This window comes from Mixophyes fleayi, chromosome 4 (genome assembly GCF_038048845.1).
Source record: "Mixophyes fleayi isolate aMixFle1 chromosome 4, aMixFle1.hap1, whole genome shotgun sequence".
In the NCBI taxonomy this organism is placed as follows: Eukaryota; Metazoa; Chordata; class Amphibia; order Anura; family Limnodynastidae; genus Mixophyes; species Mixophyes fleayi.
In genome coordinates this window covers 110,422,194-110,448,385 of record NC_134405.1, presented here as the reverse complement: position 1 = coordinate 110,448,385, position 26,192 = coordinate 110,422,194, and the positions used below count along the sequence as shown (strand labels likewise).

Genomic DNA, 26,192 nt, shown 5'->3' with positions numbered 1-26,192 from the left:
GTCTTGCACCTTCAGCTCCATAGCAAGAGAGATCAGATACCCTGGTTCTAATTGAATGCCTCACAGCTGCTGTGTTAATCTCCCCTGATCAAAAGAGATCTTGGCTATATCTAAGTTGTGGGCAGGGGCAGACTGGCATCTGCCCCCTGGGCTGGTCCCATAATGGGCTAACTTGGGCTGGGTCATTTAGAACACCTGCATTTTCTTCTTTTAAAATAGGCTGTTGAATCGATTCTTGCCCCCCAGGCTGAAATTTGACAGCCCTCCCCTGGTTGTGGGAGTCTGCTAACTACATGAATTGTGGGGGCCTGGGTAGGATCCCCCCTCCCCCCAAATTATTGTTATTGGGAATTGAAGAGTAGACTTTTAAAGGATAAGTCTCATCAAGTTGAACACCAACTTCTAAATGTAATTTAGAGATCAAAATTAAAGAATATAATCTTCTAGATATATACAAAAGTGGAAGCTGCTCAAATCAATTTATAGGCCATAACAGGTGCTGAAAGGGTGGGGTTATCCTGCAAGGAACATACACACAACATTTTTTCCCCCAGCACACTGCTATAGCCAGCAACAGATCTGCCATTTCTACTGTAGATAAAAATGCAAAAGTCTTTGTTGCACACATTTGCAAATGTATGTTTAAGCCATCCTGCCACGCGTGGCAGGATGGCTTAAACATACATTTGCAAATGTGTGCAACAAAGACTTTTGCATTTTTATCTACAGTAGAAATGGCAGATCTGTTGCTGGCTATAGCAGTGTGCTGGGGGAAAAAATGTTGTGTGTATCTTCTAGATATGAAGGGAATTACTGAAACATTAAATACAACAGATATTTTGACGTAACACGGCCCCTCGGATGATACTAATCACTCTTACAACATGGTAAATGGAAGAAGGCAATATTTTCAATATTAGTCAGCAGAACACCAGCTTCCCGTAGAATGTGGAACATGCAAATAGAAATTATTTCCTCTAAATTAAGTTAAGTAATGTTCAGATGGATTTACACTAGCAAACTACTTAGAAAAATATGTCCCTGCAGCTACATGTCATTTGTTTATAGCAAAGCAAATCCAAAGGATGACCCAGCAACTATTGAGATTGTTCACTTCAAGTATTTAAGTATTTTGATGGGGAAAAAGGGGCGGAAGGGGGGCTGTTTAAAAAAAAAAGAAAAAAAAAAAAAAAGAGGATTTTTGCACTTTCGTTAAATCCTTTTCTCTGATTCCATCTTGAGGACACTGCTACCATGGGGTTGTATGAGGGCACATGGAGTACATGGAGTTGGCACTTAAATAGTTAAACTGTTAATGTAACTGTTGACAGAAGCTCTTCCCCTCTGCAACCCCTGAAGCTCCTCAGTGTAATTGATAAGCCCCAAGTAAGGAAAACAGAATAGCATGCAACCAACAAAAGCAACAGAAGAGCGAAGGGCGGGAACGCAGTGTCCCCCAGATGGAATCAGAGAAAAGGATTTAACGTAAGTACAAAAATCCTCTTTTCTCTTTCATCCAATCTGGGGGACACTGCTACCATGTGGACGTTCTAAATTAGCCCTTTGAGGGAGGGAAAGCTCTGTCAATCTGTCCTGCAAAACTTTGTGGCCAAAACTTGGGTCATGAGACACAAAAACATGAAAACGGTAAAACCAGGTAAAGTGTGGACAGAGAACCTGGTTGGCGCAAAGCAGAGTTAATCTGCCAATGCATCGTTGTGCGCAGGCCAAGAGGTTCTCCACAGAACTGAGGAAATGCACGGCGACACGATCAAGTACAGGCCGATCAGAACTGATATAAGCCTGCCTGACGGGGAACATTATCCACATAGCAGCAGTTTATTTTGTAGGCAGCCAGTCACTGTTGTGAGGATCATACAAGAAAAGGGAATCCGACCTCCGCATAGTGGACTACCTGTCCACAAACATTCTTAGAGCATGGACCACATCCAATGACGTTAAGGATCCCTTATCTGAAGAGGCAGTCACCTCCAGAAGACTGGGAACACAATTGCTTGATTAAGATGAAAACCAAACCACTTTTTGTTGGAAGGAAGGTATCTTGCAAATACAGCCCTGTCAGTATGTAATACCAGATAAGTTGAACAACAAGAGAGTCCAAAGTCCAGATACTCTCACTGCAGAAGCAATGTAGAAGTCGTCACCCTTTACCAACTGTCATGCGCATTAAGTCTGCATAACAGGCTCGACATGGCCAATAGGCTGCAATCAGGATCACTGAAATTCTGCAGTGTCTGATGTCATGTCATGTTTATGACGTCCACCGTGTATGCCAATGGGGTCTCTGGTCCTGAGCAGAACTGGGCACCTAGCGGTTTCGTCGAGATGCCATGAGAGCCACATCCGAAGGTCCCCACTTCTGGACCAACCATTGAAACACCTCCTTGAGTAGAGACCACTCCCCTAGCAACACAGTGCGCCTGCTTGGGTAATCGGCCTCCCAATTATCTACACCCAGGATAAATATATATTGCAGAATTTGCCGGGACATACATTTCCACCCAGAACAATATATGGGGAGTCTCCTTCATCCGGCTCCAACATTCCTGTGACTATTATCCAGGACAAAGGGACAAAGGACCTGCCCACCGTCAAGTGACCCACCTCCAACCAAGGGAAAGGCACATTCCGGAAGACAACTGGAGCGTCTGAAAGGCCAGTCGAAGATGGGATCCCAACTAATTGAACAAGAGGTCCCACTGAACTATGTGAGAGTGGAACCGTACGGAAACATTTCAAAGGTGGAGACCATCTCACCTATTAGTTTCATATATAGTAGGACGTAGACCTGAAGAAAATGCACATTGTTGATTGGTAGAAACACCCTCTACAGTCTGGTGTCCAGTATAAAGTCAATTAAAAAAAAAAATCCTCTGACAGGGAACCAACTGGAATTTTTGTAAATTTTGGTTCCAGCACTTGTTTGAACATCGAAATATGGAGCCAGAGGGTCTGATCCGAGTTAGCCTTTACTAGCAAATTATCCAAGTATAGGCTGATGCAAAGTCTAGGGGACACAACCGTGCTCCCATGACCGCCATGATATTTGTAAAGACCTTGTACAGACTTATGGTCTCTACAAGGCACTTAAGGAGCCTTGGGAAGGCCTAACAGAATTGAAAGTGGGAGTCCCCCACTGCAATCCGCCATGGAACAAAAAGGAGCCAACTGGCTTGTGAACCAGGAGGAGGTTTCAATAGAAACTTCTGCCCTTTTGTCCCTCTGGGACCTGGCAGATAACTCCCGCATTAATAAGAGAAGTCATTAACTATCTCATAGCCAATCTCTTTACTTTGTCTCGTGGATTGGTGGAAAAGAAACGGTGAGGTGGCTGATTATGGAGGTCTATCATGAAGCCACGTTGCATGAATTCCGTAATCCACCGATTCTGAGCGGAAACCGCCCATTGGTTCAGGAACAAAAAGAGACATCCACCTACAACAGTCGCAAGATGAAGAAGAATCCCGGCAGGTTGTAGGCTTTTCAGGGTTCTTAGGCCCTGGAGACTTGTTGGAATAGGACAGTCTGCCCTTCTGTGACTGGTCTCTGGAAGTGATTGGCTTACCACTGTAAGACTGCCCACAGTTTAAAAAGTCACCCTGACAGGGTAGACGAAAGGAATCAAAACAAGGTCCTTGTGGCTTCTGGACATTAATAGGGAGGAAGAAACGTTTTCCTCCTGTAGCCTGACTTATGATGCTGTATAGCTTTGCACCTAAAAGAACAGATCTGACATAAGGAAGAGATTCCAAGGACTTTTTGGATTTGTTATCTGCGTTCCATGAACACAACCACAAAATTATTTGATCTGTAACTAATGATGCAGAGATGGAAGAAGACACTAAGGCTGCATTCCGAGCTGCCTCAGATATCCTGAGGCTTTATTCAGATGTAATGCCAGAGGGAGCTAATCAGAATTCTGTAGACCATCAGTAAGCTGATCTACCTAGGTCTCTATCTCTCTAGCCACTGATGTGGAAGAAAGTATGGTCTTCAAAAGAACTTTCTATTTTACGGTGAGTGCTATTTTTACAAGTAGCCGAACCAGGTACAAAAAGAGAGGTAAGGCATGCCTAGCGTTATAGGTGTATCCAGCTTATGGTACCTGTTCCCATTGGGCCATCTCACCCAGCCAAAGTGAAAAGAGGCTAGGAAACCTACGCGGTACAATCAATTTTCTGTCTAGCTGTTTCCATGCTGACTCAATGAGATTCATCAGCTCTTCAGAAGGAGGAAGGCAGACTAGACACCTCTTCAGCCCCTTTCCCACTTTGGTCTGAATCAAAGACCACTGAGAGGATGAGCAGACTTATGCCTTTTACAGGAAGTCTGAGTTCTCGTGGACTCAACAAATGTATTTAATTTTTCAAGTTTCTGTACTAATGAAGTAGACCAAGAAACTTCCATCTGGATTTGACCCTGGGAATCAAGGGGAGTTGATAGGACAGACTTCCCCTTCACAATAGAGCAGAAGCTCCAGTATAAATATAAATGCAGCTAATTATATATATATATATATATATATACACACACAAGTTAACCCGTGCATGATACTCATGCATTCTAGAAAATGTTTGTTCCCCGGGGGGATGTTAGGGTGGGGTGATTTAGGCCCCGTCCCCTTTCCGACTTCTGAGGCTGCCGGGGGCTGCACAGTATGTGCAGGTCCGCTCGGCAGTGACAGGCAGGGACAGTGTGTTTAAAACACAATCAGAGCAGCCAGGCAGCACACTGTCACTGCCGGGGGGGGGGGGGGATTGCCCCGATTGCACCCCCCTGGATCCACCACTGTACACGTGTGTTCATGAGGTAAAATTACCTCACGAAAATGAGTTTGACCCCTCAACTCATCAATAATGTCAGTATACCAAATTTCAGCCCTTTTTGAGGGTTTTATCCCACACACACTAAGAATTTAGTAGGTCAGTGTATAACTCTGCCCAGCAGGTGGCGCTGCAGCTCGGTTTTATTTTTTCCACACAAAGACGCCACTAGACAATTATATATTAGAGATATGTATATATATATATATATATATATATATATATATATATATATATATATATACACACATCTGTAAAAAATACATATATCCCCTATGGCAGTGATGGGAATACTTTTTCAGGAGCGGGCCAAATAAAAAAGAGAAACTTTAGTCGGGTCAATATAATTTATTAAAAAACTCAAATATCGAAATATATAATACAATTTTTTTTGAATGGGACGGGAGGGTGTTATATAGCAGTGTTACCTCTATAAGTGCAGCGATCGTACAGACACAGCACTTATCTCAGCAGGTTGTTGCAGATCCGCCTTTCTGGTGAGCCACTAACTGACAACACAGCAGCCAATCGAAATCCACCTTAGTATATGGCCCAGCCCATCTCTTCTCACATGACTTTCAGCCATTAGGGGGCGGGCAGGTGTTTGAGTGTTTGACATACGAAGTGTCCTTTTAGGAAGGAGGATGAAGTGTAATGGAGGAAATAGCTGGGAAGGCATAAAAATGAAGGTTCTGACACACAGGGTTGGCCCTAATAATTTTATGCATATTTTAATGAAATTTTTTAAAATATTGGCGGGCCGGATAGAACCTCTAAGTGGGCCGGATCTGGCCCGCGGGCCGTAGTTTGCCCATCACTGACCTATGGGGTACATAAACAATGAGGAAGAAGCCTGAGGATCCCGAGGGGAGAAGTCAGCAGCAGTAACAATGTGCCTCCAAATGACCCGTCCTGTCATGAAGGAAAGGGCGCGAACACTTCCCACTCTGAAATGTCTGACAGTTTGGGAGTCTTAAACTACTCCCCCCTGTCTTATATGTCTTCACACCACTATCGGAGCCTCCTTGAGCCTTTTTACACAGCTTTGTCAAACTCTGCTGTCACTCAGGTGAATCACCTCGCTCCCACCACTGTTCAGGCTCAGAGATATCCAAATCCCCCCTCCGCCTCAGCGGGGAACTTGGTATCTTCCAAAATGTCCGGTCTCTGGACGGAGTGCGCCACTCTCTGCCTGTGGCAGCGCCGGACTCGTCGGACCTTTGAAGATGTCGTAAGGGCAGCTGTCTTAGAGGGCTGCACTGATGCATTTTGAAGCACAGTCATAATTACATCCACTGCGAGTATCTCTGCTCTGCAGGATGGGCGCGCATCTGAAACAGCGTCGCCACTGACTGTCCCTATGCAGTCGCCTATGCTAGATCCCCATCTGAGGGATTCCCCTGTGAGCACCCGCCTTAGCCATCTGCGTCATAGTCCACACAAACTGACTCAAGATCCTACCATCCACTGGGTTAGTTTGGTTTTACATTTTGCAGAGGTAAAATATTCCACCTGGTTTGTTTTACTTTTGTGAGACATGTTTCACAATGTTTATGATGCAACAGAAATAAGTAACCTGCAACTCTATAATCAATAGGCCCAGTTTCACTACATTTTTTTTATATATATATATATATATATATATATATATATATATATATATATATATATATATATATATATATATATATATATATATATATATATATATATATATATATATATATATATATATATAGTTATGTGTTTATATAAACACACATACATATCCCCTAAACCCAGAGCTGTACTCCCCAACACAATTTGTGTTAATATACATAATGGAAAAATCTTCACAATAGAGAGAATCTCAACAGTAAGACTATCTATGTGAAGGGATTAGTAAAAGTATGTAAATATTGTACAGATATGTGTAAGATAAAACTGATGTAAGGTCTCATCCCCCCAGAACCAGGTCTGGGGCAGAGTCTGAGGTAAAACTGCTCAGGAGGTTGTTTAACTGTCTCCAACGGTCACTTCTCCTGCACTGGCTCCAATGCAGGATACCAATGTGTGTAGGGGGAGCAGTCCTATATGACCAGGACAGGCTCCTCCTCAGGTTTTAACCACTATATGTGTATAATAGTATTTGTATCTGTCAAGTAAAATGTATGTGTTATTATTTAAAAGGAAAAACAGACAGGCCATAAACAATCACACCACAGAGATCATAGATAGTAGAACCACTTTTGTTCAGACCCGGGCTAATGCCTCAAAACAGTATTGAAATTAATCTCTGGATAATAAAATGAATAATGGGTTGCTGCAGTCAACAATAAGTCAATTGAGAGAATGCAGAAAACTATTTACCCAGGTAGCTTTCTTTTCCTAGGCAGTTGCGCAAGCAATACAGCATGTGATAACAGAAATGATATAGCAGGGATATCCACTTAGGGTGCAGTAATTAGGTAACCATTTAATATATGATTAAAATTGCACATATGTCAACATTAAAGTAGTGCTGGCTCTTCTATAGCACCAATTGTAAGGTGCAAGTTCTTGTGTCCTTTCCAGTTGTGGACTACTACATGCAATTCCTTTCCTGTTGTATCCTTTTAAAAACTTCATTAGGGAAAACTTGCATACATTCTTTAACCATCAATCCCTTTAAATAAAGCTGTTAGTGCATGCCTGCCTTGTATATTGTGCATCATCCCCTGGATCCACCCCTGATGGGAACTGTACATCAGGGCACCAGTTTAAAAATATGTGCTGGAGTGAAGGCGGCATGTAAAAATAAAGAGTTTAGTTTGCAATATAGAGATGGTCTGGCACCCATATTATTGAGACATCTGATTGCACGGCACCACCGAGTTACATTATCTGTGTCCCAACATCACAGAGACTTTGTAAAAATAACCTGCATGTGCGGGGACCATCTAGTCATCTACATCCACGACAGGAGCTAGCCAGGGATGAAAAGGAGGTGCACTGCCTAAACTGGCACCTCAACACTGCACACAGTGACGGGCTTATGTAAATAAAAATGAGGCATAAGTGATCATTAATAGTTATTTTCTTCGGTAAGGTACAAGCACTTTTTCATAACAGAATAAAGCTTATTTCATAATGTGCAATATCACAAATAATATACAGCCACCATTCCGATATTAGCTATGACCAGTCTTATGCAAGTTAGTAATCACGAAAGCTAATATTTCAATGGACTCGTGATTTCAGCTTATTTGTGCTTTAGGAACATGTAATAACATCAGACTTCAGTTGTAGTTTTGCTCTAAAGACACTGAAACAAGTATACCTGTTTTATTCAGCTTTCTCATAAAAAGTACAACAGCTCAGTGGTAATAACAGCCACTTTGTTTACAAATTTCATAAATAAGTAGCACAAAGCAAAAAACATTTTTTTACCAATAACCTTAAATGAGTCACAAACTAAGGACTTTGTTGTATTTTTTAAATTTAATACACAAAACAAACATTGCTGCCCGAGCAACAGAACAAAACAAATTACCTACAAGGTGAAATATATATACATTGCTACAAATCCTCATCCTCGTCTTCCTCATCGCTGATTACATATTTCTTGTGCTTCTTGTTAACTTTGTCCTCGTCCTCTGCCTTCCTCTTTCCTGAGGGCTCTCTTTCCTGAACAGGGGACAAGACACATCATCAAAATGACTACATGTCATTGACCATTCAGCAGAAAGTTCAATAATCAGAACTAAGTAAACACTAAAAATTCACTTTTTTTGGATATTTTAATCAAACATTTAAAATTATTCCATTTGATATAGTTAGAACTCCAGATGTGGAGTATAGTACATGGCCAGAAGCCCACAATGAAGTTCATAGTTAAACAACATAGACAATTCAGCGTAACCGGTGCTTGGACTCACCTCCTCGTCACTGTTTAGTTTCTTTGCCTTGAGTAGTCGCTGAGTTTTGTCTTCATCTGAACCTTCATCGCTGTCAGATGAATAGATGCGTGCCCGTTCCTCTGTATCACAAATATAAGGTCTTGTTACAGAATGTTTAAGATATCAAATGAAAATAGAAGTTTCAAAAACCTCTGCAATAACTCACAGATGAACTGATAAAGACATTGATTTAAATAGGGATTAGATTTAAATGTTAAAAACTATTTTAAAAATAATTCCCAAATATATCAGTCAAAGCTACATCAGGCACACGTGTCCTTATTCTTTTCCATTTTTTTTTATAGGACACATCTGCCTGTGTGGATGCAAACTGACCTCACTCAGACCTAGCTAATTAGGGAACAGTGCCACCTGATGGACATGAAAAGGAGTAACAGTCAGACAATCTATTAGTCTTATAAACATGTTTCACAGTATTGAAATTCCTGTGGGTACACAGTTAAGACCTTGCTGACACAGGAAATGTTATTTTTAATCATTCTTTTAAACATTTTTTAATGCAGTGAAGCAGGGTTTTTAAAAATGTAAATGCATGTATACTTAGGCATGTTTTTATCTTAATCCCATTGAGGTCTAAAGAAAAAGTTATAGATGCAATTTACTAGTTACATGACATAGAATCACACAGGAAAGTGCAGTGAGTGAGTGTCTGATATTCGCTATGTTGCATACTTGCCAGTGCAGGGAACTAACAGGTAAAGAAAGCATCACCCAATAACCTGACACTATCCACAACTTCAGAGCTCCCCCTTTGGCTTATCAGTCTCAGGTGACTTGTGGCAGATATACAGATAGAGGTTTACTTTAATGACGTGATCCAGTACCCCGACGTCTGATCGCGCTACAGTAACCCTGTACACTCCATAGTAAGTGGTGGATGGCACGATAAGCGTGCCTAATAGAGGCATTCAATTGAGATATTAGTCTAAGTAAGCTGTACAACATCCATAAGCATCTCGGTGAAATAATGTTTAAAATCCATTAGTAAACATTTCCTTTTTAAGCCTTTTATATGCTTTTCTTAAAACAAGAATGATGGAGATATACATATTAATAAGGATTACAGAGTCATTTGTATATGTCCATATATCTCCTTCCTTAGTGTTGTGTTATTGTGTTTTACCACCGCCTTTCCAAATCAATAGCTATCATCTCTGTGTTACAAACATTGAAGACAGCTTCAGTCTAGCAAAACGCTGTATAGAAAAGGGAGAAACATAAAAATATACAGAACATTCATGGGACTATATTAAGGATGTATATTTACCTCTTCCCCCTTTATATCTATTTTTAATGGCTGCCAAGCTTATAGACTCCTCTCCTTCCTCGTCATCATCATAGCGGTCAGGCTCCAGATAGTTTGCACTCAGACCGCGCTGGTGCTGCTTTTCCTTGATTCTGCGCTGCTGTGACTCTCTGCGGATTGAGGCTCTTAGTCTCTCCTCTTCTTTCTGCCAGGAAGCAAAACAGTTAATAAAACATTATCATTTTGAAATACAGTTCAAGCAAAATCATTCAGTAATACAAGTCGTGTCATTTTACATTCACTAACATTCTGCAGACAAGAAATAGCTATTTAGTCCAGCTATATTACTTAGGGATTCATTATTAAGTATGGGGAGGGTTGTGCATAGGACTTACTGGAAGTGTCATATTCAGTTCTTTGTATAAAATGCTAAATCTTCAGTTCAGTTGTCGCCTAGTACAGATTTTAATGAATGCTGAATTAAAATTACAGAGAGGCCTCATTGCAAATATGTCACTATGTAACTTAGCAGGTACTGCTGTGTTTGTAGAGAAATAGTTTAAATAGACGTCGTCAAAAAAGGCATAAATGCAGTTCCCATGCACAAAAGAGCAAGAACTACCCTCTACACAGAATGCATGTCTCTTATGTTATGGTCTATTTCAGTAAGCAAATGTAAATGGAAGTTAACCAATGAAATAAAAAAATATAAAAAAGCCCACTCTCTTACCTTAATCATTTCTGTTCTCTGAGACTCTGGGTCACGTCCTGCCATTGGAAGGATCCTGATCTTCTGGGTCTTCGAGCACCTGTCTGCAAGAGACAGCGTCATCTTCCTGTGAGTGGCGCTGTCTGTAGAATGAGGCCTAAGCAGAAGAAAGAAATGTGAACATAAATATCAGAGGGCTTTGTCACCGTCATATTCATACTGAATGTATGAAGAAAAATCCAAGAGGGAGTATTTTAGGCAGAGGAAAGCTCCTCTTGGCAGCCTATTTCACACCATGTGTTGTATCCCATAGCAAACAATCTAATTCTGCTGCCATTCGTCTACTATGGTTTAGAATATGAAACCGCTGACCAGTTCTTATGGTTACAGTAGATCCCTGCACAGAACACCATTTATTAAATTGAGCTGCTTTAATTTCTAAAATAACATGCAACATGCTGTTTAGTCCACTGCAGATAAGTGAAACAGAACACAAACATAGGGAGCAAATAATGGAAGCTCCAGGTTAACCAATAAGAAGATTTTTGTACTTGCGTTAAATCTCTTTCTCCGATTCCATCTGGGGACACTGCTACCATGGGGTTGTATGAGGGCGCATGGTGTTGGCACTTAAATAGTTAACAACTAAGTTTGCTGCTGACTCCTCCCCTCTGCAATCCCATAGACCTCAGTAATACTAAAGTCCCAAGAAAAGGGCTCAACAACACAACTAATTGTAGAACAGCAAAAGGGAGGGAACGCAGTGTCCCCCAGATGGAGAAAGATTTAACGCAAGTACAAAAATCTTCTTTTCTCCTTCATCCACTCTGGGGGACACTGCTACCATGGGGACCTTCTAAAGTAGACCCTAAGGGAGGGAATTCTCTGGTCTACTAGCTCTCAAAACACTGCGGCTGAAATTGGCGTCGGCAGACGCAAAGATGTTGAACTGGCAAAACCTCGTCATGGTATGAACTGAGGACAAGGTCCCCACCCTACCCAGCTGCTCTGCAGATGCTCCATGGCGAGCAGCCCACGAAGCCCCTACTGCACAAGTAGAGTGCACCATAAGAACCTGAGGCACAGGTTGATTTCTACACATAAGCAAGCTTAATCATTGATCTGATCCGACGAGCAATGGCCTGCTTGGTGGACAGCCAACCTCTCCTATAAAATTCGTAAAGAACAAAAAGAGTCAATCCTGCAACCAGCAGAAGTCCTGTCCACATAAACCCATAAAGCCCAGACCAGGTCCAGACTAACAGAGGAAGAAGGTTCAGAAGGAGCAATCCTTTCTCTAAAGGCCGGAACCACTATCTCATGATTTAAATAAAAAACAGGAACCACCCTAGGCAAGACAGTAGGTGCAGTCTTATGAACCGTCCTATTCTCATGGAACACCAGATAAAGACCCCTATGGGACAAGGCTCCAAGCTCCGACACACGTTGGTAGATGCAATGGCCAGCAAAAACACCACCTTATACGTCAAGAAACGCAGATCAGTAGACTCCAGGGATTCGAATGGAGGCCGCTGAAGAACCTCAATAACGAAGTTCAAATCTGAACATGAATAACCCCTTGACAGAAAGTACAAACATCAGGGAGGAAAGCCAACTGGCACTGAAAGAAAATAGAAACCGCAGAGACCTGAACCTTCAAAGAACTCAGACTTAGTCCCATCTCTAACCCATCTTGAAGAAAGACCAGAAAACGGCTAATCTGAAAAAGGTAGGGTTATGACACTTCTTCCCTACAGTACATAGATCATCCACACCTTGTGATAGATCTTAGCTGATACAGGCTTCCGAGCCTTTATGAGGGTCTGCACTACCCTGGAAGAGAACCTCCTTGACCATCAGAGGTTGGCTTCAACAGCCACGCCATTAAAGCCAGCCGAGGCAAGTGCGGATGGTGCAAATGGTTCTTGACCGACAAGCCCAGCCTGACCTTTCCACTAGCAGCAAGATATTGGCGAATCAGAGCCAACCGAGCTAATTCGGTGCCACCAGAATGATCGGAAACAGTACTCGTCTTAGGACTTGAGGAATCATCGGAATTGGTGGAAAGTAATATCCTAAACAGGAATCCAACCTCATGGACATTACCTCCACAGCCAGAGAAACTCTGGTTCTTGCGCAGAATCTTGGAACCTAGTGATCCAGATCTGGAAGGCCCATTTCCAAACTAACTCCTGAAACACCTGAGAATGCAGTTCCCACATTCTCCCGGAAGGATTGCATGCCTGCTGAGATAATCCGCTTCTAGTTGTTCACTCCGGGAATAAACACTGCCGAAATCGCTGTAACAAATTTCTCCACCAAGAAGACCTGTTCCGCTACCTGCATAGCTTCTGCACTTCTTGTTCCTCCTTGGCAATTTACATATGCCACTGCAGTGACATTGAAGGATTGGAGGTGGACTGGTTTTCCTTGAAGGAGAGCCTGAGCTCCCTGGAGGGCTAACAGCATGGCTCTTCGCTCGAGAACATCTATGGGCCGAAGAGCCTCCCTGTCTTTCCAAAGACCTTGGAGACGAAGCTGGAGAACAACAGCTCCCCAGCCCTATAGACTATGTCATACTGAGCACAAACGGCCCCCTGGTCTCTTTACCCCACAGATAATCTGACAGGTATTGTGAAGTTATAAAATTCTGCACAATAATTCTTGTTCTTATCAGACATTATATTTCCTTTTTTTTTTTAAAGAAATACAGATTAGGCAACTTTCACAGAGAGAAATACAGTAAAATAATTACTAGTTCTGACTCTGGCTAATAGCCTCTAAACAGTAATATAAATATTTTTGGTAATAATAATGTAAAAGTGGAAGATATTGTAAAAAAAACACCTAAGCGCAGATAGAGTCTAGTTATAACCCTATATGCCTTCTGTAAACACGTATATATACATACATACATACATACATACATACATACATATAAAACTCTGCTGACTAATATCATAAACAACTGGGGTACTTAGTGCAATTGTCAATGCAGTGAAGCCAGCAGCAAATGGATTCTCCATTATTTCAGTCAGGAGTCCTCTGAGGTAAACGCTGGCTGAATTTTCCCACCTTTGGAGTGTACCAATCAGCAGGGGGTGTGTGGGGGGTCTCCTTTACACTACTAGCACTGGCGTTTTTGTTTTTTTTATATATATATATATATATATCCCCTATGGGGTACTTAGCTGACACAAGGAGGAATTGTGAGGACAAGCCAGCAGCTGTAGAACTCTCTGAGGTGCCTCTGAAGTCCTGTGATGACAGGAAAATGTGCGAATATCTTCCGCCTCGGAGCATACCACTGCCAGCCGGAGAATCTCTCACTCACTCCCCGCTGTCTGATGGTTCAAACAGCCAGAGGAAGCCTCTATCACCTCAGGCTGCCACATTTCATTGTGCTCCTGTATCAATGCCCATTTGGAATCCTTCCTAGGGCTCTAAGAGATCCAAGTTCCCCGTTCGCCTCAGCAGGGGACTTGGCATCTCCCAGTATGTCCGGTCCTCGGACGGAGTGCAGAACTCTCTGCCTGTGGCAGCGCCGGACCCGTCGGGACACTGCAGTGACAGTCAATTAGCGCTGTCACTGCTCTTCATCAATAAACACCACACTGAGCTGTGCGGTCTATTTATAAATATTCTTCTTTTTTTAAAGGAAAACGGAGCATTGCTCCATTTGAAATCTGTGAGGAAAAAAATGTTAAATACATCCATCCTCACCTACACTCATACCAATAATCTAATAAAAATAATAAAATCTAAACCTAAGCAGTACTAAACACAGCCCAACTTCTTGGGCACTTAAACAAAACTGAGGTCTGTGGTATTGCAGAGGGGAGGATTCAGCAGCACTTAGTTGTTAACTATTTAAGTGCCAACTCCATGCGCCCTCATACAACCCCCCATGGTAGCAGTGTCCCCCAGAGTGGATGAAGGAGAAATATGGTTTTTACAGGGAGAATATTTCTCTATTACTTTCTGCACAGAAAAATCATTACATTTTACAAAATATATTCACAAAAAAAAATAAAATGGATGGGTCACAATTTAATACGCAATAGCCCCCTATTGTTCATGACATAAATTGAATGTCATGAAACCTAAAAAACAAAAAGTTTTACTTCTTTAGCAAAAAAGATTTAAATCTGGTAAAATAGTTTAATTTATTGGCGATACCCTGAATTACATTTTTAGGACACATGCAACACCCCCATTTTACCTTCCATGAAATGGAAACAAAACAAAAAAGTGGACATGTAAGAGATTGAGATAAATATAGATAAATTACACACACACACACACACACACACACACACACAATATTCTAAATGGAAAGACTACTGACAGAGAAAGAAAAATAGGATGCTGGTTTAAACGGACACCATAATGTCAATGTTCTACCTTGTACACCTACCTGAATGTAAGCTTGGTCTTAAATACAGCCTGACCCTGCAGACCGGTTCCTTGTCTGATAAAAAGATGGTTGTGGTCCCCTTGCAATGGAGCTTTGTACACATCAAAAACTTCATTCCCCAAGTGCAATGACATGCTATAAAAATAAGAATAATGTTGATGCAAAAGCAAGGAAGAAAATCTAGAAGCAATATTTCCACAATGATCATGAAACTTACCTGCCATCAGACCATTTAACAATACGTGCATTACTCTCCCTAATATCATTTCCTTCCTCGTCTCGACGCGTTCTCCATCGGATTGTATTTTCAACCTATTTCAAAGATGAAAAAAAAATCACTTACATAAGCAAGGTTACACTGTACGAACCATGTGGGGCCTGAACATACATTAAACTTAACATCAGACTATAGAACTCCTGATGTTAGTAGGAAAACAAAGGGCTAGTACATATGTAATCAGAAGGAACTTATATGGAACACATACACATATAGAAATATACATGCATTTGTAAATATGCTTCACTCAATATATTCATGTTGGGTACTGGAAGCAGACAGAACTGAAAATCTCAGGCTGCATGGAAAATAATGAACATAGCTCAGTGAATAAACTTGTTGGAAGACATCTGGAGAGATATGTCGGGGATGGCCAAGCGTAGACAGGGTACAGTAAGGACGTGTCCATGTTATTGTGACACAGTTATACTAGGACGCTTCCACATATACACCTTTAGTGGGTGCTGGAGAGCAATGGTGAGGAGGACCATCGGCAGCACCATCTAGCAGTTTCTGATAGGCTAACCCCTCTCCAGTACTTAAACCATTAGCACTGCGGTCATATCAGATCAAGTCGCTGCCATCTATTTGCTTTACTAAATTGACATTTTTTCTCGACCCCTGTAGGAAAGAAGATTCCTATTTGATCTTTCAAAGGGAAAACTATAGAAGTTTGTATTTAACTTTATATAATTTCATTTGTATATAAATTACATTTTATTGTGAAAATGCAGCTTTCATATTTATTAATAACTGAAGACAATTTATTCTCTTTTGTATACGACATTTCATTATATTATTAAGGAATAGGAAAAAGAGATTCAACATATAGGGGCACATTTATCATTATTCACATAAAGTGAAAAGTAGTTTTCAATCCTTATCGCAATGATAAGGATTGAACTACTTCTCACATTTATGTACAGCCGTGCAATGAAACAGCAGTTCCGAAAAACTGCTGTTTCAGTGATAAAAAAAACCATACTTACCTGCCTCTTCGGAAGCGCTGTCTCCGGGTCTTCTCCTCACTCTTCAAGTGCGCATGTCCAGTACACAGATCCCCTCTCTGTCTCTGCAACTATCGTTGCAGAGAGAGAGCTGTGAGTGACAGGGAGGGATCATGTGATCCCTCCACACATGCGCTGTCCAGCTCTGCTCTCCGGAGCAGAGCTGACAGCATTAGATTTCCTCACATACGCCAGCTGCAGCTGGCGTACATTAACATGACAAGTTCCCGAAAAAAATGTTTTTTCGGGACTTGTTAGATTGCGGACAGGAGCAGTCACCATTCTGTTGAATGGTGACTGTTAGAAAAAACGAACTGCAGCGAAAATTAGTGGTTTTGAAGATTGAACAGTCGAACGGAGCTGTCATAAATATCAATTGCAGACTTCCTTCACCTATTTTTACGGTAAGTGCACGATAGTGCAATACCGTCATTTGTTAAATGTGCCCCTTACTACCAATACTGTCAAGCTATATCTCTATCACTACGCTATAGTGGTGCATAAGTATACACACTTTTACGTCCAACATACTCCTGGCGCAAATACTACTATTGTTGAGCTGGACAGATCGAGATGTGTCCAACCAAACATATGCATGTAAATATCCTCTTTTTTTTCCCATGCGTTTTTCCTTGTGTACATTCTGTGTGGATATGTGTACAAGGTAACTGTGGACCAAGTATTCTCTCTTATATTCCTTGGTTGTGTGAAGGCCAACTAGAGCTCACTGCTGTCTGTAAGCAATGGGTGTTGCAGAGTCTGACTTGCTATCCCTCTTCACCTCTAGGATTGGGTTATATGCAACTGTCAGTAGAACCCTGGTTTCCGATTGATTCTCTCTGTATTTGTAGATATTTGTCCTAAGCATGCAGGCTTGCCTGTGGATTTGATTCTCCACCACCATTGTTATAACCCCGATTGATGAACAGATCATGAAGCGTTTCAACCTTTTATTCTTCTCCTCTGACTGAGCAGATCAGATTGTCTTTATGGTCTGCCTGGGACTGAGTGTTTGATATCTCTGGATAAAAACTTATGTGCAAAGTATGCAGATGGGTAAAAATGGTTTGTAAGAGAGAGAGTTATGTTGTGTTTTATTTATAATGTATATGGGGGTTGCATCAAGAAGTTGATTTGAATGGAGGGTAGACCAAATGACAACACTATCATCAATGCACCAATAGCGTATGAGAGATTTGATCCTGCTTCCAACTAACCATAAATAAGTACATTGTGCAGCCATTCTTCTTCCTATATCTACACAAACTGTCAATGTAGATAAATACCCTCCCAAATTTGAAATATAAGCCTTTTTTATACTACCTCATTTATAATGTCTCCCGTTCACTTAACAGGTATAGTCTCACCAGATGTTGTATACACGTCATATTTAGAACACTAGTCTCACTATAATATGCTCACTATAATTGTGGTCTGTTTTTAAGCTGGCTTTATATAGTGCAGCCATGCCCAGTGTGTGGCTCTCCAGGTGTTGTGAAACTACATGTCCCAGCATGCCCTGACAGCTTTCTATGGGAAAAAGCATAATGGGGCTTGTAGTTTTACACCACCTGGAGAGCCAAAGGTATAGAAGCTGTAGTGTAAGAATTTTACATGAGGTACAGGAATTCCGGTGGATGAACCCTGTAGATTTGGGAAGTAATGGCATGCTGATAATCCATCATGGTATACAGAGATTCAATACCCATTATCACCAAAATTGATCCGTCAGAAATTGTTCCCATGGAGATAATTTTACATGCAGACTGAACCTTTGAATGAATGTGTTGCGTCTTGCAGACAAATGGGTGTTTTTCTCACCAAGGATTTACTTTAATTTATTAACCCACATATGATTTTCTTAGCGAGTTTACCTATACCAGATGCAATTGGTCTTTTAGGTGTTACTTTCGTTATGGATTTTTGCAAAGTTGCATTTCCACTGTTCCTAACCCCAGAAACATAGCATCCAGGGCTTAAATGTTGTCCTGTATTACCTTCTTTTTCGTAATTTCATGCTAGGCTTTAAAAACTATAGACAATGTGCAAAAGGACAGTGCCTAGGGGATCCCAAACCACTGTAGGCAGATCCTTCACCTGCAAGTTGTATACACTACGCTAGCAAATGTATCTAACAAACAAAATAAACTTAGGTCTAATTTGGGGTTTACATTTCTTTGAAAAGATACTAAACACAAGGTCACTTGTGCTTTGTATAGAAAGTGATACAATGCTGTGTTTAGTCTGAGTTTAAGTGCTGTACTTTATGATATGAATGCCATAATATAATGCTAAAAGTGTCATAAAATAAAGCCATGGTTGCCGTTTATGTCCTGTATCCTGGTTTACTTTATCCCATTGTGGTTGCAGGGAGTCATGAGGACAATGAAAGCACAATGATAAATGGATGAGGAATGTGGTGTGAGGATTCTTGTTAATAACATGTTTCTAAATTTTCATTATCTTTTAAATGTTTGATTATACCATATTGTACTATGTGTAAGTGTGCAAGGCTATGGCAAGCCCAATGTGGTTTTGACTACGATGTTGGGGATGAAGCATGATGTGCACGTCTCTACTCCCTGAAGTGCATGCTACACAATGCATCTTCCCTGGTCTCAAGCTCTTCCCGATTGCGCGAAAACCAAGTTTGGCTTTCAGCTTAAAAGAAATTGCATATTCCAAATAGTAATATATATGTAAACCGTTGAACTGAACCTAATGTAAAAGACTGAGGTTAAACAAACAGCAGTGGATCAGAGGTCAGATTTATAACACTCATGAGTATGCAAAGAAATTAAAGTGAACTGGTGGTCAAACTACTTAACCAGTTCACATGCATAATAATAATTACCCAGCCCACCTTATAATATGACAAAAAAATGATGATCGTATCATTGGAAACTGAAAGGATGATTTATTTTTTTTCTCCAAGATACAAGGCTTTATTGACTAGAAAAAAATGCAATAAACACATACCTTTAGTTTCAGCCTAGTTCTACCTTCTTCATCCAGCATTTCTTCATCTTCAAACTCATCTTCATAATATTGGGGATCAAAAGGTCTAAATTGAAAAAAAAAAAACTAGTCAGAAAATTATTATAAACCAAACTGTGAGCCATCTTGAAATACATGGATTTGTGTTATGTTTACATTTTACCGTGTTTTACCTAGGCTCAACACTGAGAAAGTTGGGAAGCTTGACAAAATACAAGTCATTCCCCAGGTCTGTGTTTACTTTGGGGATCTCTACTTCTATTCTGGTCTCAGGGACAGCTTCCTCCTCTGGCTGATCCTGATCCAGTCCATCTTCATCCTGGAGAGAAAAAGAAAAGAATGAAGAAGGAACAAAAAAAAAAGGTTATTCATATTGGAGGCACTCGGACTCAACACCAGTTGGAAAATTAATAGTCCAATAGTTTGGTATTCATTAAATATGTCACCCAGAATCGTATATGTGTCCTATGGGCTACGTGATGTTTATAGGTACATACCAAGGGTTGGCCTGGAGTGGGAGGCTTTTCTCCATCACTGCCTGAAGAAATATCATCTGCATCTCCAAACAGATCAGCAGCATCTCTTTTTCCCACTATTCAAAAGAGAATGTTTATTGCAAAACAAACAAAAAAAAGGAGTATGTATCTAGAAATATAGTGTGTCCCATAACTGGTGGGAAAAAGATAGATCTCTAAGGGGCGTATTCAATTGTCAGCGTTAACGCTGCAAAACGAGCGCTCGTAAAATCTTACCGTTAATACAGTAATATTGCGCGCGAAAACTGTTAATACAGTAGTTTACTCACGGAATTTCAGCTCGCAGCTCAGGGAGCTGCGAGCACTTACCGTATTAACGGTAAGATTTTTCGAGCGCTCGTTTTGCAGCGTTAACGCTGACAATTGAATACGCCCCTAAATTTTTATTGATTTAAAAGCAAAGGTTTCCCCACAGCTGTGAATTGTACAGTAGTTAGACATAAACACTCGGGGGTAAATTTATCAAGCATAGGGTTTGAAAAAGTGGAGATGTTGCCTATAGCAACCAATCACATTCTAGTTATTTATTTAGTACATTCTACAAAATGACAGCTAGAATCTGATTGGTTGCTACATCTCAACTTTTTCAAACCCGCATTTTAGTAAATATACCCCTAGGACAGATTTGAATATAAAACGGATAAAAATAGTATTGTAATTAAATAATTAAGTTTAAAGTAGGTTGATTTATATGCAGAAAATGATTGTGTTTTTTGAGTAACAAAATGATAGTAACACACAATACCTTTGGGGGCCTCTCCATCACTATCCATCTCAGAGTCTGATGCGATCTTTTTCTTATGCCTATGTCGCACAATTTCTTCTTCGCTGTCGCTGCCTTTTGCAGATACTGTAAAAGTCGAAAGAAAATAACTTGTGTAAACAAAGGTCCATGAGGTAAAACTTACTAAACCTTTTTTTAAAAAAATGGAGGTGTTGCACATAGCCACCAGACACATTCTAGCCATCATTTATCTAGTACATTCAAGATGATAGCTAGAACCTGTCTGCCTCCACTTTTCATATATATTTTTTTTTAAATCAGGTAAAATTTTATTGCATTTTACTTTTTTTTTTTTTACATTCTAAACAACAAAAAAGCCCATAACATTGAACTTAATCCCCAATTATAACCCACACAGCGTTACAGGTATTATCAAGTAACCATACACAATAGTATCACAAAAGAAAAAACATTGACATTCAGATATACAAGCCAAGGTATGTACACCTTCCACAGTTTCAAGATGCAATGAAATAATATTACAGTTTTGATAATACAGAATACAGAATATAATCGTTAACCTTAATGACTCAACAATAGGCGGCTGGATGTCTGCCCCGAGCATTCATTAGGAGAGCTCCACCTCCCTCAACCCTTCCGTAACATATGGGGATATCTTCCACCTATACCATATTCTTTCATACTTATCCACTAGGTTCCTACTGGTGTACATGAACCTTTCATGGCCGACTGTATCGTTAACAAGGTCGATCCAGCTACTCAAAGTCGGGCCTTCAGGTGCCATCCATTTTCTAGCTATCACCACCTTTGCCAACATAAGTAACGTGTTGATAAGCAGTCTAATAAGTCTACGGGTTTTTATGTTTAAGCCCAAACCGAATATAGAGAGTTTTGGAGTCAAGGCCACCACTCCCACCTCCAGTCTTTTAATACAATCCTCCACCTCTCCCCAAAAGGATGAAACCAGCGGACATTCCCAGAGCATATGCCAAAAATCTCCTTTTTCACTCTTACACTTGGGACACAGCACCCTCTGACCCCCACTAAACTTAAAAAGCCAAAGAGGGGTGAGATACGCTCTGTGTAACAGAAAAAACTGGACCTGGCGAAATCTGACTGATGCAGTGACCTCTTTCGGGCTACACAACACCATATCCCATGCCTTGTCACTAAGTCTCCCCAAATCCCCCTCCCACCTGCATCGCAGCTCCGGCAAGCCCCCTTCACCAGATCCTTCCACCAATATTGAATACAAAAAAGAGATTTGCCGTCTTTGGCCCAACCTAGACAGTTGCACCCTTAAGGAGTCTGCACTAAAGCTCGGGGCAGCTCCCCGAAACTGCGAGGCCAGAGCATGTCTTAACTGCAAGTATCTAAGAAAGAAGAAACTGCACACGTGTATGATTAGATCCTGTCTCAGAGACTAAAAAGTCATGCAAATCTACACCCAACCGCGACCGGAACCATACCTCAATATGCGTTAACTGGGAAGCAAAATAATAAAGCCGTAGATTCGGCAAAGCCAGACCCCCGACCCTCGAGAACGATATAAAGTAGTAAGCTTAACTCTTGCTCTCCTGCCTGCCCACACCAAAGAAGCCATGAGACGTTCAATGTATCGAAATGTGCTATGAGGAATATACAGCGGTGACTGCTGCAAAACATACAACAACTTTGGTTGGATAATCATTTTGACCAGGTTATTTCTACCTGTGACCGACAGTGGCAGCTGCTTCCATACCCCAATCTGGCTCCTAAGATAATCAATCTGAGGTTGGACATTACGCTGGATATATTGACCCATGTCACTAGATATCCAGATACCAAGATATTTAAATACCGGTATCCATTTAAGAGAAGTCTGCAAAGCTTGACCCATAAGGCAAGCACCCTTAATCGGAGTTACACTGGATTTGTCCCAATTAATCAAAAGCCCCGAGTACCTGCCAAACACTGAGACCACCCTGAGTAAAGTTGGCAACGATTTATCAGGATATGACAAAAAAAGCAGCATATCATCTGCATAAAGGGCAATCTTGTCCGTCCTGCAGCCCATCCTCAATCCAGTAATATCTGACTGCATTCTAATCATACATGCCAACGGCTCTATGGCCAAGGCAAATAGAGTGGGGGACAAAGGGCACCCCTGTCTGGTACCTCTGCCCATAACAAATTGACGGGACACAAAGCCATTTACACAGACTCTAGCTGTAGGGGAGGAGTATAGCAGTCGAACCCATTGAATAAAAACCGGTCCAAACCCAAATTTCAACAGCACCGCCCACAGATACCTCCACTCCACAGAGTCAAAGGCCCTAGCAGCATCTAACGACACCACCACCGCCTCCTCCTCCACAGGGTGGGGCAACTGCAGGTGGCAAAAAAGTCTACGCAGATTTATAGCCATAGATTTCCCCGGCATAAAACCTGTTTGATCAGGATGTACAATCTCACTAATTACCCGATTTAAACGTGTCGCCAAAATTTTTGCCAAAATCTTAATATCCGTTGTCAATAGCGATATAGGTCTGTATGATTCTGGAAACAAGGGATCCTTTCCGATTTAGGGATAAAAACTATAAGGGCTTCAGACATAGACGGAGACACACATCCCTGATCTCTAAAGCTTGTAAATATGTCTTTCAAGCGAGGCACAAAGAACCCCAGATGCTTCTTATACAATTCTATGGGTATCCCATCTATGCCCGGAGCTCTGCCATTTGGAAACGAGGCTATCGCAGCTACAATCTCCTCATCAGTAATTGACCGGTCCAAACTTTCTCTACCGTCTGCGCTCAATTCAGGTAAGGAAACAGCCGCCAAATACGTGTCTAAATCAAAGTCTGAGTACTCAGCTCTTGACGCATAAGCTTCTTTGAAATACACATAAAAAACATCACTGATCTCCTCAGTCAAGGTATGTACAACACCCAAAGTATCTGTAATCCCCGCCACTACAGCCGCCGCCCTTTCTGACCTAGCTAAATACGCTAAAAACCTACCACACTTATCCGCTTCAAAATATTGAGTATGTTTAGCAAATAGCAACTTACGCCTTGACTTATCTAGTAAATAGTCCACTTTTCATATTTAGAAGGTTTAGTAAATCTACCCCATACTAAAATAATGAAGCAAAAAAAATAAGTTATTTCACAATGTTAGCCTAGAGATTTATAACAAACTTTGGGAATATGTGTCCAACAAACTCTAAGAACAGGGAAAATACTAAAGACACATCATTTTGGTAAGAAAAGACAAAAAGAGGATGGGGGGTACAAACAAACAGTTAAAATGACCTGATTTTCGCTCTTGTTCTTCACCATCTGAATGCTGCTGTTCATCATCTGAACGATGATGGTCAAGCTCTTCATCATCTGAATGTTGGCGATGTTCATCATCAGACTGCCGGCGCTCCTGCCCCTCATCATCATCATCAGAATGCTGCTGCTCCTCATCGGATCTCCGGTGGTCAAGTTCATCATCTGAATTGTGAAGTTTTTGCTCCTCATCATCTGATCGTTGATGGTCCTGCTCTTCTCCATCTGAGTGTTGTCTCTCATCATCAGAATGCCTACGCTCATTTTCATCGTCGTCTGAATGATGGCGCCTACGATCCTCATCATCAGAAGGATGGTCTTCATGCTCTTCACCATCAGATTGCATGTGCCTCTCTTCATCTGAATGCTGGATCTCATCATCAGAGTTCTGTATTTTCTCCTCATCATCAGACTGGTCACTTTTATCCTCCCTGGTCCATTTTTCATCTTCAGAATGAGCATCTATTTCTGACCCTTCTGCATCAGAGTGATGGCTACTGTGATCAGATCTGTGCCCTCTATCTTCATCACGAAAGTTTTCTGAACCACTGTGTTGTTCAACATCTGACTGATCGTTTTCTTCTTGATCAGAGTGAGCATTAGCTTCGGACTGATTATCTGACCTTTCTGATCGGTTGTAACTGCCACTATGCTGAGATCCTGCCTCATCCTCACTGTCGTCCCCAAATAATTCTTTGTTGCTAGGCTTCAATGCTGAATGCCCATCCTCCTCCTCATCCTGCTCACTCTCACTTCTAGAAGGATTGCTCACTGAACCAATGTTCCTTGGTTCCGAGTCGGAGCCAGAATCGGAGTCTGTAAAAAAGTTTGAAACAATGACACATTTAAAAAGTTTTACCCATAACAACAAATGTTTAGTTAACCTTTATATAAGCAAAATAATATTATAATAATTACCAATTTAAATATATCTGATGAAATGACCTTTCAAAAGTAGCATTTTGGTGAACAACAGGTAAACCCATGTTTGTCCCATAATAAAACAACCCAGTCCTTATGTTCTGTATGTTAGATCTACTGGCTTTAGAGAGATTAATGAAATTACAGTTCAACAGCTACAAGAGACATGTTATCTTGATTAAATAATTGTAGCTATATTTATGTAACTTTCACAATAGCAACATGAAAAACATTTATAAACATTTATTATCAACAAGTTTTAGGGCACAAAAAAAACTAGTGGGTAAAAATAAAGCCTACACCTGCATTCTTAATAAACAATTCAAATAATATAGATATGTCCCCAAAATAGATTTTTGAAATAATTATAGCAGATCACACTAGATAGCGATATTGGTTTGGCATTTCTTGAATGTTATATAACAAAAAGTATATAGCACTTTGCAATAGTGAGCAAAACTAAGAAACCAGGAAAACCTGCAATACTCTGCTTACTTTATAAACATGCTGCCAGGTAATGTAATGTAATGCTGGTCTATAAGATAATGCAGAGCAGTCCAACTTTGTTCATCATGTACTGACTGACCAAGGAAATCAGACCAGGTATATATTGGAGGAGACGATAGGAGGTATATTATGTGAAGGCACCAGGCAGCATAGATATACACAGCCTATCTATACAACAACTGGAAACATAAAGCCCATTCTCAGCTTAGTGACCCGGATGGAGTAAGGCCACCAGCATCCCGGTGTGTTACTATGGGACAGCGGAGCCCCCCTTCCTGTCGGTGGCTGAACACCTACCGTCACCTTTCTGCTCGTTATCAGAATCGCCATCGCTGCCGAATAGCCCCTCCAACACGTCCATGACTACCGGGCCGCACTGCCGCCAAGCGAGGGAGAGATGTCGTGAGAGCGGAAGCTGCTAGTGACCACTAGTGAGCCTGCTGGAGCTGGGAGAGATCAGATCTGTACTGCTGCACCGCCGTGTACAGCCAGAGGAGGGCGCCCTGATACTCTCTGCATCTTGTGCCATGCTGGCACTTATAGTTCCTCATCTGTTTGCCTAAAAACCCGTGGAGGTAGATAGAACATGAGTTATGATTCTCTCAGCAGCCAGGAGGTGGATTCATGCTGTGTTATATAGAAGTGATAACCGGAAACTAATAGAACAACTTTGTTTTCATTTGGTCTAGAATCATAAATTCTAAATAGTGCTTCTCAGAGCATCAATTGTA

At 41.1% G+C, this 26,192-nt stretch overlaps 1 protein-coding gene across 3 annotated transcripts in view; it reads right to left on the bottom strand.

Moving 5' to 3' along the window:
* The window catches only part of LEO1 (LEO1 component of Paf1/RNA polymerase II complex), a 47,849-nt gene extending 21,954 nt beyond the window's left edge, over positions 1–25,895 (bottom strand). The window contains exons 1-12 of one of the 3 annotated variants that reach the window (XM_075208000.1): positions 25,753–25,892; positions 24,013–24,849; positions 20,717–20,821; positions 19,933–20,027; positions 19,609–19,754; positions 19,418–19,502; positions 15,372–15,466; positions 15,155–15,289; positions 10,759–10,894; positions 10,050–10,233; positions 8,741–8,841; positions 8,132–8,489 (exon numbers count right to left, since the gene is read on the bottom strand). In XM_075208000.1, the coding sequence (XP_075064101.1) occupies positions 8,382–8,489; positions 8,741–8,841; positions 10,050–10,233; positions 10,759–10,894; positions 15,155–15,289; positions 15,372–15,466; positions 19,418–19,502; positions 19,609–19,754; positions 19,933–20,027; positions 20,717–20,821; positions 24,013–24,849; positions 25,753–25,822 (2,097 nt within the window). In that variant the 5' untranslated portion in view covers positions 25,823–25,892 and the 3' untranslated portion in view covers positions 8,132–8,381. Of the gene's footprint in view, positions 1–8,131; positions 8,490–8,740; positions 8,842–10,049; positions 10,234–10,758; positions 10,895–15,154; positions 15,290–15,371; positions 15,467–19,417; positions 19,503–19,608; positions 19,755–19,932; positions 20,028–20,716; positions 20,822–24,012; positions 24,850–25,752 lie in introns of those variants that run through there. The other 2 variants (XM_075208001.1, XM_075208002.1) reach the window with 2 other exon arrangements.
* Between the last annotated feature and the right edge of the window lie 297 nt (positions 25,896–26,192).